The sequence below is a fragment of the Dermochelys coriacea genome, chromosome 3 (assembly GCF_009764565.3).
Source record: "Dermochelys coriacea isolate rDerCor1 chromosome 3, rDerCor1.pri.v4, whole genome shotgun sequence".
NCBI lineage: Eukaryota > Metazoa > Chordata > Testudines > Dermochelyidae > Dermochelys > Dermochelys coriacea.
The window spans coordinates 112,029,457-112,044,416 of NC_050070.1; the positions used below are offsets into that span (position 1 = coordinate 112,029,457).

The window sequence follows — 14,960 nt, forward strand, 5'->3', positions numbered from 1 at the left end:
AACCATGCATTCCTTCTTTATTAATTTTTTAAAAAAGGGAGATAACTGACAAGGTAGTTTGGGTGGGGTGGGGGAGGAGGGAAGGACAAGGCCACATTGCTTATTGTAGTCACACTACAAATCAAACTGTTTGAATGACAGCCTTCTGTTGCTTGGGCCATCCTCTGGCTGCCCAAAGCCTCCACACTCCCCCCCCCGCATTCTTGAGTGTCTGGGTGAGGAGGATATGGAACTTGGGGAGGAGGTCAGGCGGTTGTAAAATGGATGCAGCGGGGGTCTGTGCTCTTGTTGGCTTTCCTGCAGCTGCACCATACGCTTCATCATGTCCATTTGCTCCCGCATTAGCTTTAGCATCACCTCCTGCCTCTAATCTTCGCACTCCTGCCTCTGCTCTTCACGCTCGCTTAATGCTTTCCAAGCCTCTGCCACTGAATGCCTCCATGCATTCAGCTGTGCCCTATCAGTGTAGGAGGACTGCATGAGCTCGGAAAGCATGTCATCACAAGTGCATTTTTTTTCTCCTTCTAATCTGTGATAACCTCAAGGATGGAGATGATAGGGGGAGCGTAGAAACATTTGCACCTGGGGGGAGATAAAAAGAGAAAGTAAAATTTAAGATGATACATTTCTGAGAACAAAAGGGAGACTCTTTCACAGTGAATCAAGCAATTCACAGCAGACAGCACATGTGCATTAGATACAGGGTCACATTTTGCCTTTTATATTGAGCACCTGCTGGTATAGTGACACATCACACACGGCTGGGCAACAGAATTCAGTTTCCATGCATCCATGGTAAGGCAAAGGATACGTGGGGTTGGCTTCTTATGCATAACATGTGGGAATGGTTGCAAACTGCAGCGCCATCCTTTCCCATAGAAAGCAATGGGTTCGGTTTCACATTTAAAAGGAGGTGCTGTGGTTTTCAGGTGGATGTGCAGCACACACCTCCCCACACCCCACTGCATGGCTATTCTCTGGGATGATCCCTTTTAGCCAAGCGCAAACAGCCCAGAATGAACAGGGTCCTTTTACTGTTCCCTTACAAAAATTCCCCTATTTCAACCAGGTGACCATGAATGATATCACTCTCCTGAGGCTAACACAGAAAGATATAGACTGAATGTTGCTTGAATGCGGCCAAAACCCAGGATCATTCGCTTCCATGCTTTGTACTGCAATGATTCCAGAATACTTTCAGAGTACCTCCAGGAGAGCTTCATGGATATGTCCCTGGAGGATTCCCGCTCTATCCCCAGACATATGAACAAACTTTTCCAGTAGCTGTACTGGCCGTGAATGCATCCCAATTCTTCAGGGCAAATGAAACATTAAACACTATTGCTTTTAAACCCTGTACTGTAGTACTCACCAGAGGTGCCTTCTCCAGCTTCAGGGTCGGAGATCCCACCTTTGGAGGGTATTGGCTCTAGGGTGATGAAAAGGTCCTGGCTGCTGGGGAGAACAGATTCACCGCTTGCCTGCTGCACATTCTCCTCCTCATCCACAAAATTCTCCTCCCTGTTGCGTGAGACTCCCCCCTTGCAGGTGTCCACAGACAGTGGTGGGGTAGTGGTAGGGTCCCCTCCTAGAATGGCATGCAGCTGACCATAGAAGTGGCATGTATGGGGCTCTGACCTGGAGTGACCATTTGCCTCCTTTGTCTTTTGATAGGCTTGCCTCAGCTCCTTGACTTTCACATGGCACTGCTGTGTGTCCCTGTTGTAGCCTCTCTCCAACATGTTCTGTGAGATTTTGGCAAATATATTTACATTTCTTCTTTTTGATTGGAGTTCTGCCTGCACAGATGCTTCTCCCCATACAGCAATCAGATCCAGTGTCTCCCTTTCAGTCCATGCTGGAACTCATTTGCTATTCTGGAGAGATGGCACGGTCACCTGTGCTGCTGAGTTCGTCATGCTGACCAAACAGGAAATGAAATTCAAAAGTTCCCTGGGGCTTTTCCTGAATACCTGGCTAGTGCATCGGGGTTCAAAGTGCTGTCCAGAGGGGTCACAATGGAGCACTCTGAGATAACTCCTGGAGGCCAATACCATCAATTTGCATCCACACTACCCAAATTTGACCCAGCAAGGTCGATTTTAGCGCTACTCCCCTCGCCGGGGTGGAGTACAGAAGTTGATTTTAAGAGCCCTTTAAGTCGACGGAACCGGGTTGGTTGAGTGGATGCATTCATTTTAAAATTGACTGAATGTGGCTAAATTTGACCTAACCCAGTAGTGTAGACCAGGCCTTAGAGGAATAAGTCTTTGTAAAAGGTTCAGGCATAATCTGTGTCTGAAATATCATCATAGTCTGTGTATGTGTAAAGTTTGACATTTATGGGGGTCTGTGATTGTTCAGCTGGAGGAACTCAAAGGAGTGTTGACGAGAACAGGGCAATATTTAAAACATTTTAAAGTGTTTCCTCTGTCAAAGTTAGTGGTAGTAAATATTTTACTTAAACAGTTATATAAATAGACCAGTTGTCTTTTGAAAGCTTATTGTGCCAAAATTGGATTATTTTGCATTGAATTATTCAAATGTGAAACAAAAGGAATTTATTACTGTTTTTTTAAGTGCAAGTCTGAATGCAACTCGAATAATAGAGTCACTACAGGTGCCTGTATAATGTAGAGTGTGTGTATATATACCCTATATGGGCACACACATGAAACCTTACATATATACCTGGAAGGGAAAGCAGCCATGAGCCTCTGACTCAAGGATTCTGCCATTCCGTAATTTATTGCCTCCTGATTTGGTAACACAGCATATGATCGGTTATTATTTTATATAACTCATTTGCTCTTACTGTCATAAATTATAGCAAAAAGTGTGTACCAAGGTTTGTTGTGGTTGCATTTATATGTTATACTAGGTCTTTAATAATGAATGTGTCACAAATAAATAGGCAACATAGTACATAATCAGTTGTGCCAATGGGAAAGAGCAGATATTACACAGGAAAAAGAAAGCAATTAAACAGTATTCACCATGAAACAGTATCTGAATGTTCAGTAGTTAAATACATGTCCTTGTCTTTTTAAAAAAAAAACGGACAAATTCCAACTTCCACAGACTATAGAGTTCCCTGAGGGATAGAGATTTAACTTTAACTTCCACACAGTAAACTAAAACACCCGAGACTGGTGGCGGTGATGCAAGCCGGTCGTCTGAATTATGATTATTCAGTCTGGCATTATTATAATCTGCCATGACTCTAACGTGCTTGATTTAGATTTATCTTGACCTGAAAACTCGAATCTCAATTTCTTTCTCTTTACAACTGATTTATCTTGTTCCACTAGTTTTTATTTCAACAGCGGACATTAAGAAACCTTCCAAACGAGTCAGACTTGCACATTTATGTGCATCAAATACCTTTGAATCAGGTTCCCCCCCACCCGCTCCAAGCATCATACTCTGTTTTCATTTGTTTATGTGACAAGGAGGTAATGAATTAGCTGAAAGTCAGACAAAACACAACTCTCCAGCAAGGCTGTTTTCTGAGCTACATTTCTTTTCTTGATAACCAGACAATAGCTAAAGAAATTAAGGAGGGGGGAGAAATGACTGATCTTTATGTATGAGATAATGGATGAGCCTTGAATGACCTGTTTTTGTTGGTTTTTTTTTTTTTTTGGTTGTTTGTTTTTTTTTCTTGCGGTAAAACAGTGTTGAAGAAAGAGGGCACTAGCGTACAGCCCATATCCTCCCATCTGACTGTATTAGTGCTAAAGCTCATGTTAGCAGGAGAACTGCCAATGACTGCTTTGACCAAGGAAGGAGCGAACTGTCTCACTGCTTCAGGTACGTCTCAAGTTTAATCCTACAAATAGACCAAGACTTAAGGTGTAACGCTGCAGACAAACGATCCAGACTAAAGACACTCAGGCGACACATTCCAGGTCTGTCTGGCTTTCGGGCCAGTTTGAGACGCCTCTTGTGTGTGGCCGTAGAATCAGGAGGGAGAATCGGGACTGGTGGCTCCTCAGAGGATCTTCCCCCCCCCCTCGTTCTCCCTCGCCCCCCTTTCTCCATCCTTCAAGAAAGGGGGAGAGACCCGAGGGGCGAAGCCCTGGCTCGCTGCTCAAGAGACCTCCCCCCTCCCCCCTTCCCCGGACCCTCATTCTGGCGAGCGAAGCCATTCGGGAAGGATGGGCTGCCGCAAGTGGGGGTTTGTCTGTCTGTGTGTTGGGGGGGAGGGGTTGTGACAGCGTGCGAGATCTTGGCTCTGCCACAAAGGCAGAGAAGCGGAGAAGTTTGGGGGGAAGGCGAGTCGCCGTGGCAGGAGGGAAAGGGACGGGGCGGGCTGCCGCGGGGTCTGGCTCTCCCGTGCGCTGTCCTGGGTGCTGAAACCAGAGCCATCCTCGCCTTGCAACGGGGAGCCCAAGCCCGGCTCAGCAAGTCAGTCCTCCTGCCTCCCCTCGCGGCACCCGATCGCCTTTAAACCACATTCAACTACTTCCGCTGGAATCGCCTGGCTCCACACCTCTGGGTGCCCAAAGTCTGCAGGCAAGGCAGGCATGCCAAGAAAGCACATCACTACTTTATCTGTGGTTGCCTTAGTAACTAATATGTATTTCCCCCGGCTTTCATATATGTGTCTCTTGTGGAATTTTCCCCTGAAACCCCCAAAAGTTAATCGAAGCTGTAATGGATTTATTTTTTTGTCTCCTCTGACCTTTAAATGACATTTTCCTTCACTGGAAAGGCGGATTTCTCTCTCTCTTTCTTTGAAAGTGGATTCTTCACCTCCAAATGATGTTTTCAAATGATAATGAGTGAAGTAAACCCTCTCCCCTCCTTTCTGATATGGCGACCACTGAGGCGATGATAAGATTTTTATCTGATTAACTGGCTTACAAAAGTTTTAAAACCTGTCAGCTATTCTATCAATAGTTTCAAAGGTACAGGCAGCCGCCTCCTTGTCTTAAACACATCTGTATGTCTATGTATATATTCTTCCTTGAAACTTACATTTGAGAACCTCTTCTGATTTGCACACTTACAAAAATATTTATTTCTCCAAACCCTTTTAAGAGTAAACTGATTTCTATTGATTGCTGCCCTGACACAGTTTTCTCTAACAAATGTGTGTTATTCCTTCTTCCTATATCAACAGGATACACTTCAGTACTACGATGACTCCTTTTGCACCTGAGAGCCACTTGTTTAAGGCTATGCCGTAATGGGATTTAGAGCCACTTGACAAGTGACAGGCGAGAGGCTGGTATTTCCTTTAACAATGTGCAGACAGGAGGAGCCCATGAAATTTGTAACCTGCATTTGGATGACATCCTGTAACAAAATGATTGGAGTGGTGCTGGTGTTTTTCCCTGCTATCTTCCTGGAGATGGATATTCTCCCCCAAAACACTGGCAGGAAGATTCTGCTGTCGGGGGCTTCCTCGCAGCGATCGGTAGCCAGAATGGACGGAGATGTCATTATAGGTGCCCTCTTCTCGGTCCATCATCAACCGCCAGCCGAGAAAGTGCCAGAGAGGAAGTGTGGGGAGATCAGAGAGCAATATGGCATCCAGAGAGTCGAAGCCATGTTTCACACTTTGGATAAAATTAACTCAGACCCAGTCCTGTTGCCCAACATCACGCTGGGCAGTGAAATCAGAGATTCCTGCTGGCACTCTTCCGTAGCACTGGAGCAGAGCATTGAGTTTATAAGAGACTCCCTGATCTCCATAAGAGATGAGAAAGACGGGATCAGTCGATGTGTGCCTGACTCTCTACCCCAACATCAGAGCAGGACCAAAAAACCCATTGCTGGGGTGATTGGTCCAGGCTCCAGCTCGGTTGCTATCCAAGTTCAAAACCTGCTCCAGCTCTTTGACATCCCTCAGATCGCTTATTCTGCAACGAGCATCGACCTGAGCGACAAAACTTTATACAAATACTTCTTGAGGGTGGTCCCTTCTGACACTCTGCAAGCCAGGGCCATGCTTGATATAGTCAAACGCTACAATTGGACCTATGTATCCGCAGTACATACAGAAGGTAAGTATGGAAAAGCAACTCACTTAGAATCAGGCTAGTGGATTTTCCTTCCCACCCCTTTTAGCCGCTCTTTCCCCCATACCCAGAGAGCCAGCCATAAGCTTCTGGTGGCAAGCTGTAACACCACTGCATGGCGTGCTACACGGGTTTGTCATTTAGGTGGTTCTCTTGCTCCTAGGTCACTAGCAGCGACCATCTAACTGATTAATGTAGACGAGTGCTTTCCACTAAGGAGAGACGGAGTCCTTGACGCTTAATTTGAACAATTAGATTGTGGTAGACTATTTGTTTGCCTTGTTTCCCCAGGCAAGTCAACTCCACTCCAGGGGTACCAACAGCAATTGTTTTTTTATTAGTAACCTAGCTTTCTTGAAAAAATAAATGGAAAATAATGCAGTCTTCCCCCTCCATCCCCCCATACACACACTCCACCACTGTGGGATCTGAACAGTGTTTCTCTTCAACCAGGGAAGTTAGCGCAGAACAAACTGTTAGATAGTGTCCCAACTTGTGTTCAAGCGACAGACCAGATGTGGTTAAGTATTAGACCTTATTTAAGTTCAGAGGAAAAGCACTGGCACAATTAGACATACCCAAGACTTTTAGGTTTGACCCTGTCCCTTTACTTCTCATACATGGAAAGATTTCTCCTTCTTGCATTTTAGACTTTAATTTCGAATTAAAAAGGTAATTGATGTGAGAATCTAGAGCTGAAGTTAATCATGGTATAAAAATCATTCTTAAAGAGAGACTGCCAGTTGTTATGAAGTGTACAGATTTTCTCTGAGACAAATCCTGTAGGGTTGCTTAGTTTTTATTCAGGCAGAATAGTCACTGATGTCAATGAGTGAGAACTGAGTCAAAATTGAACAAGAACTCCAGGATTTGGCACTATATTTGTTCTCTATTAATACTGTAAATTAATTTCTGGGACTATACACACAGAGGACTGAATCCTGAAGGCACTGCTCTAATATATGTTACAGAAATGTTTTGCAATGAAGTAAGTGTATAGAGGTCCATGCTATTTGACAGGCACATAGTTCTAATATTCAGGAAAGTGTTACTATTATATGAACATAAGTAAAAATCTTACTATATAGAGACAATTTGTATTCAACAAGTTTAATTAACTTTAAACTAGTAAGTGAAGGAATTGTAAGATCACACTATTTAAAACTGGAAGCACAGTTTTATAGATAGACCATTGTTTTTGTCAAATACAACCAAATTTATATAAGCAGCTAACTTATACAAGAAGAAAGCCCTTTCAATACAATATTGTGACATTTCTATTGTCCAGTCATGCTGCTGAACACCAATTTTTTACATAGTAAATGACAAACCTGATTTTTTTTTCATCGCAGCACACAGGTTAATATGTTTAGCCAAGTAAATCCATATGTAAATCTGATTTATGATTCCCTTTAAATTAATGAACTAAATACGCAACTTTGTGCTCAAAGGTCTGGCCAAATGTAAACAGCTGAAAACATATATTGCCATCATGAAAGAAAGAAATCATCAGTAAGACTTGCAAATGTCACATTCAAAGGTGAATTGGATTAACCTGGACATACGAAACATGAAAGTGCTGCAATTTTGAAAAATGTTGGAGCAGGGAACAATGACCTGACATTTGCAGTTCATTTTGTGCCCTGTCACAGATGAAAAAAACAAACTGATGTACAGGGTGGAACCTGAGATACTAAAATTCTTGGATGCTAGTAGATATGATTATATTTTGTGACAGATCAGAGTGAAAATACACAGGAAGAGGCAGCTCCTCATCTGGTGTAAGTTGTCATAGCTCCATTGACTTCAGTGGAGCTATGCCAGTTTACACCATTTGTGGATCTGCCCCTCAGGAATCTGTTCTACTTCTATGTGCATATGTAACTCCCATTAACATTAATGGGAGTTATCTTCCCTCTTGGGAAAGAGAATAGATTATTAAAGTTATTTATTTTTTTAATTATGATATAGGAGACTTTTCATGGTAGCAATTTCACTCATTACATGCAAGAACTTTTAATTAGCTATCACTTTTTAAAATACCTTATTGACTGACAAGGAGTACTTCTTGCAGGATATTTTTCTGATATCCAGGGTGATACTTTTGGAAATGTTGAACTAATTCTGTTTCACAGTGTGATAAATTCTTCTGCAGTATCAAGGGATCATTTGTCAGATTACTCAGCTTTCATTACTCCCTTTTGCACATGCGTGCACACGCACACACACACACACAGTCTCTAAAGATTGTCTCTAAATCCAATTAAAATATAAATTATATTTAGTAGCAGAAGTACATATTTGTTGAGCTCTTTTCCAGAAGAACTATAGAATACCAATTTATAAAGTATGAAAATATTCCCTCCCTCACCCTTTTAAGGTGAAATTACTGTTCAGGAACAGTGTTGCCTTTACTTTTCTACAGTTTAAAATCCTATGCATTAACTGAGATCTATCTAGATTGTGAGAATGCTTCCCTCTTCCCATTCCCAATGCCTGTGGCATGCAAAGCACTTTCCTACTTTGCATAACCAACACAAAGGCCACTCTCAGTACCAGTCCCTGTGAACAGGGGCTTCTTCATATTTGTTTCCACACCAGCTCACAGAGCAGGGCTAGTGCAACAGAATCTACACCATCCTTGCAGTATCTACCATATATACAACTCCTATGCACATCATGCTTAGGGCAGATTGTGGGTTGTGGCATTGTGGCTTGGCACCGCCCTCTACATAGGACTCTGAAAAGTGTACACATTTCTTCCAAAATACACAGGCAGTATCAGTGCAAACTTCCATCATACTGACTTTCCAAAGAGCTTAAGACCTGGGTGGACCACCCCTGGGAGTTGGACAACTGTTCCCTTCTCATGTCAAATCAATCTTTGGCCCCCAATGCCTCAGATCATTGTAGACACCTGGGCACAAGGAAATGAAATGAGATCACCAATTCATTTGACATAACCACTCAACAGTTGTCAGATAGCAGTATTCTTCAGGCAGTACCAACCTAGTCTGGATTCAAATAGGTAACCTAGAAATTAGAGTCTCCATAGTCCTTCTTTGATACTCTAAGCCATTTCTGTTCTCTTGCAGTGTCACCTTCAGACATAGCTGCCCAGAACAGTTCAAGCAAACAAACAATATGATTGTGTATAGATAGAATAATCTTTTAATAATGATCATAAATAATTAGCACTTGAAGTTTGTGAGCTATACACAGAAATTTGTTGACTATATAAAATGGCTTCTAATTAGTTTATCACATCTGGTAAATAGTGACAATGAGGACAGGCAAAGCAATCCAGTTTGTAATAGATTGTCTTTTTTGTAGTCCTTGAGAACATATTCTTCTGTTCATTAAACACATAGAGGTTTATTCTCCACCAGAGCGCAGGACATATGCAACTTCTGGCATGGCATTTACCTGCATAAAATCCCTGCACATTCATGGGAGATGGATCTCATGAAGATATGGAATATCTGTCTTGTGCAACATTGCTTTTAGGAATACATAAATATTGTAATAAGGTACAAATTACTATTTTATTTTCAAAGGTATATATAATTCCACTGGAAAAAAATCATTGTAGACTAAAATTGACACATAAAGCCAGCCAGGCAAGAAAAGGGCAAGTCATTTTGCTTGATTATGTGTCTCGAACACAGTTGCACATCAGGAAAGTACATTATTTTCAGCACATCTACCTAGGCAAATTTGTATGGCCATATAATAGTTGCAAGATATTTTCTAGGCTATTGTTTTTTTCCAGGAACCTTCAAAGAGTATTCAATGTGCAGGGTTGGTGGTGGTGGTGGGGTTTTTTTTATGTGCACATGCATCCTCTCAACTTTTAGGGATGATTCAGAAAAGGATTTCTGTTCAGAAAAGTACTTAAGTACATGCTTAACTCTAAGTATCCACAGGTCAAGAAGGATGTTTGGTAAATTGGAGATGGTTCAGAGAAGGTACCACAAAAATGGTTAAAGGACTGGACAGCATGCCTTAAAGTGAGAGACTCATAGAGCTCAATCTGTTTAGCTTAACCAAGAGAAGGCTAAGGGATAACATGATAACAATCTTTAGGTACCTTCATGGGGAGCAGAAATTTGATAATAAAGGGCTCTACAATCTAATGGGAAAAAAAGTATAACAAGACCCAATGCTGAAAATTGAAGTTAGACAAATTTAGACTAGAAATAGGGCACACATTTTTAAACATGAGGATAATTAACAATTTGGAACAACTTGCCAAGGATTGTGCTGGATCAGGGGTGGGCAAACTTTTTGGTCCTAGGGCCACATCAGGGTTGCAAAACGGTATGGAGGGCCAGTAGGGAGGCTGTGCCTCCCCAAACAGCCTGGCCCCTGCCCTCTATCTGACCCCTCCCACTTCCTGCCCCGACTGCCCCCCTCAGAACCTCCCACCCATCCAACCCCCCCGTTCCTTGTCCCCTGACCACCCCCTCCTGAGACTCCCCGCCCCAACCTCCCCCAGGACCCCACCCCCTATTCAACCCCCCCTTCTCCCTGTCATCCCTGACCCCCTGAGACCCCCTTATCCAACCCCCCCCCGCTCCCTGTTTCCTGGATGTGGCCCACAGGCCATAGTTTGCCCACCCTTGTGCTGGATTCTTCCTTGAACAGTTCTTCTAAAGCAGTGGTTTTCAACTCAGACTTTCAACTTTCAATTTAGACTTTGTCTAAAATTTCCAAAAGCTTCATTTGAAATTTTTTAGGGGTCCGCAAATGAAAAAAGGTTGAAAACCACAGTTCTAAAAGTATGCTGTAGTTCAAACAGGAATTCATTCAAGGCAGTTTTATGGTCTGTTATATACAGAAGGTCAGACTAGATGATTACAACGGTCCCTTTTAACTTTATAATCTATGAATAAGGCTTAACATTAACTAATGAAATATTTGGCATGATTATAAAGGTTTTTTAATTAAAAGTAGAGGATGTGGTCTCATCTAACTTCTACACCTGCCATTTCAGCAATATTCCTAGGTTTCACATTTGTGAGTTGGCACACTGGGTTCATTTGTGCCAGTTGCTTCTATTTTTCTCTATTATCCTCCTGCTTTTAGATTTGTACATCCCACAGTCCCAGTATGCTACAACAGATTTTCTGTGTCAATACAAATTGTTTTAAAACCAAGTCAAAAGAGCTGGGTTTTCTAAACAAGCTATATGAAAATGTCTTTAAAATGTTATTTTGAACACAGAGTTCTTAATATTAAGGCAATCTTGCCTTGGTTTCTCAGTCAGAAAAAACTAAGGCCATGGAAAGTTTAGGTGTCTGGCTACTTATGGTAACTTCCATTAACAAAGGTATTTTAGGAGATTGGAAGGCTTAGGGGATTGACAGCTTTAACAGAATGCAGGTATGTTCTCATCTAGATCATTGATTTAAATACAGACTAGGCCATCAGTGATGGACAGTCATTTCTAATGCTGACCGGCATATGAGAAATTAGTTGTGGTCTCTGTATATTTTCTAGCTGACAGGTGTTCACAACACAAAAACCACCATCACAGATGGTACTAATTAACATCCCTGCTTGCAGTCTCAGCAGAAAGGGCAGAAATTGACTCGACTTGGATACTTAAATATAATACCTTCTCTCTTCTAGAGGTGATCTCTTCATGTCAGTGTTGAGGCACATTGGTAGAGTAGTGTGGGGAAGTTTGCACATTCACCAACAGTGTTGCATCTGTCCTGTGGAGAAATAGAGACTTTCAGTTTGTAGATACGTCAACCTGGCTTCTTTCACAAACACTAAAACGAATTTAATATTTAGAAAATAAACTAAACTTTAAGGGATTTCTTCCAGAAGGGTGTACATTCAAGATGAATTAATACATGTACAAGTAGAGGTAAAAGCTTATAGTCATGGGTGTATATAAATCTAGGGTCCAAATGGACTGTTAAAATAAGTGGGAGAATTTCCATAGACGTCAGCCGAGTTACAACCACTGACATCAGTGGTGAATGTGACTAATTCTTGTCTAGATCCTGCAAGCAGTTCCATGTGGACTGTACATCAATACAGGATTTCACTGAAGTAAATAGAGCTCCATGCAGGCTCTCCATGCATAGGACTCTCCCACGGAGAGCTAGTTGCAGGATTGGGGTCACTGGTTGGAACCCTGCCCTTGTTAGAAAGCCAGAATGAGAAACATAGTTAACAAATAATGTATAAGCAGAAACCCAAACATACATGGCTTTATTAGTAATTGGTATTTGTTTTATTTACCATATAAAACTATCTCTGACTGAAATTTCAGTCTCCAAGCAGATGACTCAACATGCACATGTGAAGGCAATACAATACACACTATTTAATATGTGCCCTCATTTTTCATTACCCATTAGTGACTCTTGTAACCGCAAATTATGTATAGCCAAATAATACAACATACAAAGCAAATATGACACTAAACTGGGAGGAGTGGTAGATATGCTGGAAGGTAGCGATAGGATACCGAGGGACCTAGACAAATTAGAGGATTGGGCCAAAAGAAATCTGATGAGGTTCAACACAGACAAGTGCAGAGTCCTGCACTTAGGACGGAACAATCCCATGCACCGCTACAGACTAGGGACCAAATGGCTAGGCAGCAGTTCTGCAGAAAAGGACCTAGGGATTACAGTGGATGAGAAGCTGGATATGAGTCAACAGTGTGCCCTTGTTGCCAAGAAGGCCAATGGCATTTTGGGATGTATAAGTAAGGGCATTGCCAGCAGATCGAGGGACGTGATCGTTCCCCTCTATTTGACATTGGTGAAGCCTCATCCGGAGTACTGTGTCGAGTTTTGGGCCCCATACTACAAGAAGGATGTGGAAAAATTGGAAAGAGTCCAGCGGAGGACAACAAAAATGATTAGGGGACTGGAACACATGACTTTTGAGGAGAGACTGAGGGAACTGGAATTGTTTAGTCTGCAGAAGAGAAGAATGAGGTGGGATTTGATAGCTGCTTTCAACTACCTGAAAGGGGGTTCCAAAGAGGATGGATCTAGATTGTTCTCAGTGGTAGCAGATGACAGAACAAGGAGTAACGGTCTCAAGTTGCAGTGGGGGAGGTTTAGGTTGGATATTAGGAAAAACTTTTTCACTAGGAGGGTGGTGAAGCACTGGAATGCGTTACCTAGGGAGGTGGTGGAATCTCCTTCCTTAGAAGTTTTTAAGGTCAGGTTTGACAAAGCCTTGGCTGGGATGATTTAGCTGGGGATTGGTCCTGCTTTGAGCAGGGGGTTGGATTAGATGATCTCCTGAGGTTCCTTCCAATCCTGATATTCTATGATTCTAATATGTATTTGTCGCATTTTGTGACATGTGGAGAGTGAAGTGAAGTGAAGAGTACTGTGTAGCACAAGCTCTCTTTTCATCTGTGAATTGCCACTGGCTGCATGGCTTGCCTCAGTCAAAAACACAGTGTGACATGCCTTTCATTTCATTGAAAGGCATCCCACTTGTCACACAATACTGTGGCCTTCTGACTGAGCAATTTATATTCGTTTTTGTTCTCTCATGCATGTTTTTAAACAATTGAATGGCATAAAAATACTTGTAGCTTATTAATAACTGGTGAGGCATTATAGTAACATTAATTATTAGGGACCTGATCCTGAATTCTTTATGACAGGTTTCAGAATAGCAACTGTGTTAGTCTGTATTTGCAAAAAAAAAAGGAGTACTTGTGTCTCTAAGGTGCCACAAGTACTCCTTTTGAATTCTTTATGTATCCAAAACTACCTATGAAATCAGTGGAGTATTGCTGTGGTAGGCACTTTAGAAATATTGATTGCTAAAATAGATAAGATGCAAGGTCATACCTGAAGTGAATAAAATTATCCACAGCAGTCACAGGTGATAGATATTGGGCCTGATACAATGCCCATGGAAGTCAATTGAAAGACAACCATTGACTTCAATGGGCATTGAATTGGGCCCAACATTCATATCATATATTGGGCTGTTGGATTATGGTACTAAGATTCCTCAGGCAGTATTACAGATCCACAGGATGCCCCTGTGTGCAACTACATTGATCTCACTGTTCTCTGAAAGTTGTGTAAAGTTTCATGTAGGCAAACAGCATTGTGTTTAGCTACTTATTTGAGGATTTTCATGCACATCTTTTATTCTACCCAAGTAAATTATCCAGTAAATTTAACCCTTTTTTCTATCTGCAGATTGTTCGCAGATTTTTATTTTTATAAATGTCTTCACTGTTTGCAATTGTTTGACAAATGTTTTACACTCTTATCAATATGTGGATAGGTGTATTTGTACAAAACAGCAATTCCCCCAAAATTTATACAAACAAAAATCCACCCGTGTAAAAAGCAAACAAAAAGGGTCATGAATTTGGCTGAACAGACAGCTTTTCAAAATGTGACTGAATGTTCATGAATACCATTTTACAGCGTTTGACAAGGCTGTAGTGAACCCAGTATCCATGCATCTACATACACTAGTTTATAATAGTAGATGAATAACTGTATTGGGCAGGGGAGGGGTGGAATCTCTCACTTTTAGGCCTGGTCTACACTAGAAGATTAGGTTGGTTTAACTATGTTGGTTAGGGGTGTGAAAAGTCCACACCCCTGTGTGGCGTTGTTAAGCTGACCTAAGTCCCTGTGTAGACAGCACCAAATCAACAGAAGAATTCTTCCATCGACCTAGCTACCACCTCTCAGGGAGATGGATTACCTATTCCAATGGGAGAACCCCTCCCATTGGCATAGGTAGTGGCTACACTGAAGCGTTACAGTGGCACAGCTGCAGGGGTGCTGCTGTATTGTTTTATGTATAGAGAAGCCCTAAATCAAACACACCTTTCCAGGGGAGACTATTTGACAACAGTAAAATTGGATAAGAACATCTGTCAGAAAGCATCTTTTGGAGGACAATAGCATCTGG

The 14,960-nt window shown here is 42.0% G+C and overlaps 1 protein-coding gene across 3 annotated transcripts in view; it reads left to right on the forward strand.

The window, feature by feature from the left end:
* Positions 1 to 3,333: 3,333 nt before the first annotated feature.
* Positions 3,334 to 14,960, forward strand: part of GRM1 (glutamate metabotropic receptor 1) — a 289,991-nt gene continuing 278,364 nt past the window's right edge. The window contains exons 1-2 of one of the 3 annotated variants that reach the window (XM_038397490.2): positions 3,334 to 3,813; positions 5,129 to 6,014. In XM_038397490.2, coding sequence (XP_038253418.1) covers positions 5,252 to 6,014 — 763 coding nt within the window. In that variant the 5' untranslated portion in view covers positions 3,334 to 3,813; positions 5,129 to 5,251. The remainder of the gene's footprint in view (positions 3,814 to 5,128; positions 6,015 to 14,960) is intronic. The other 2 variants (XM_038397492.2, XM_038397489.2) reach the window with 2 other exon arrangements.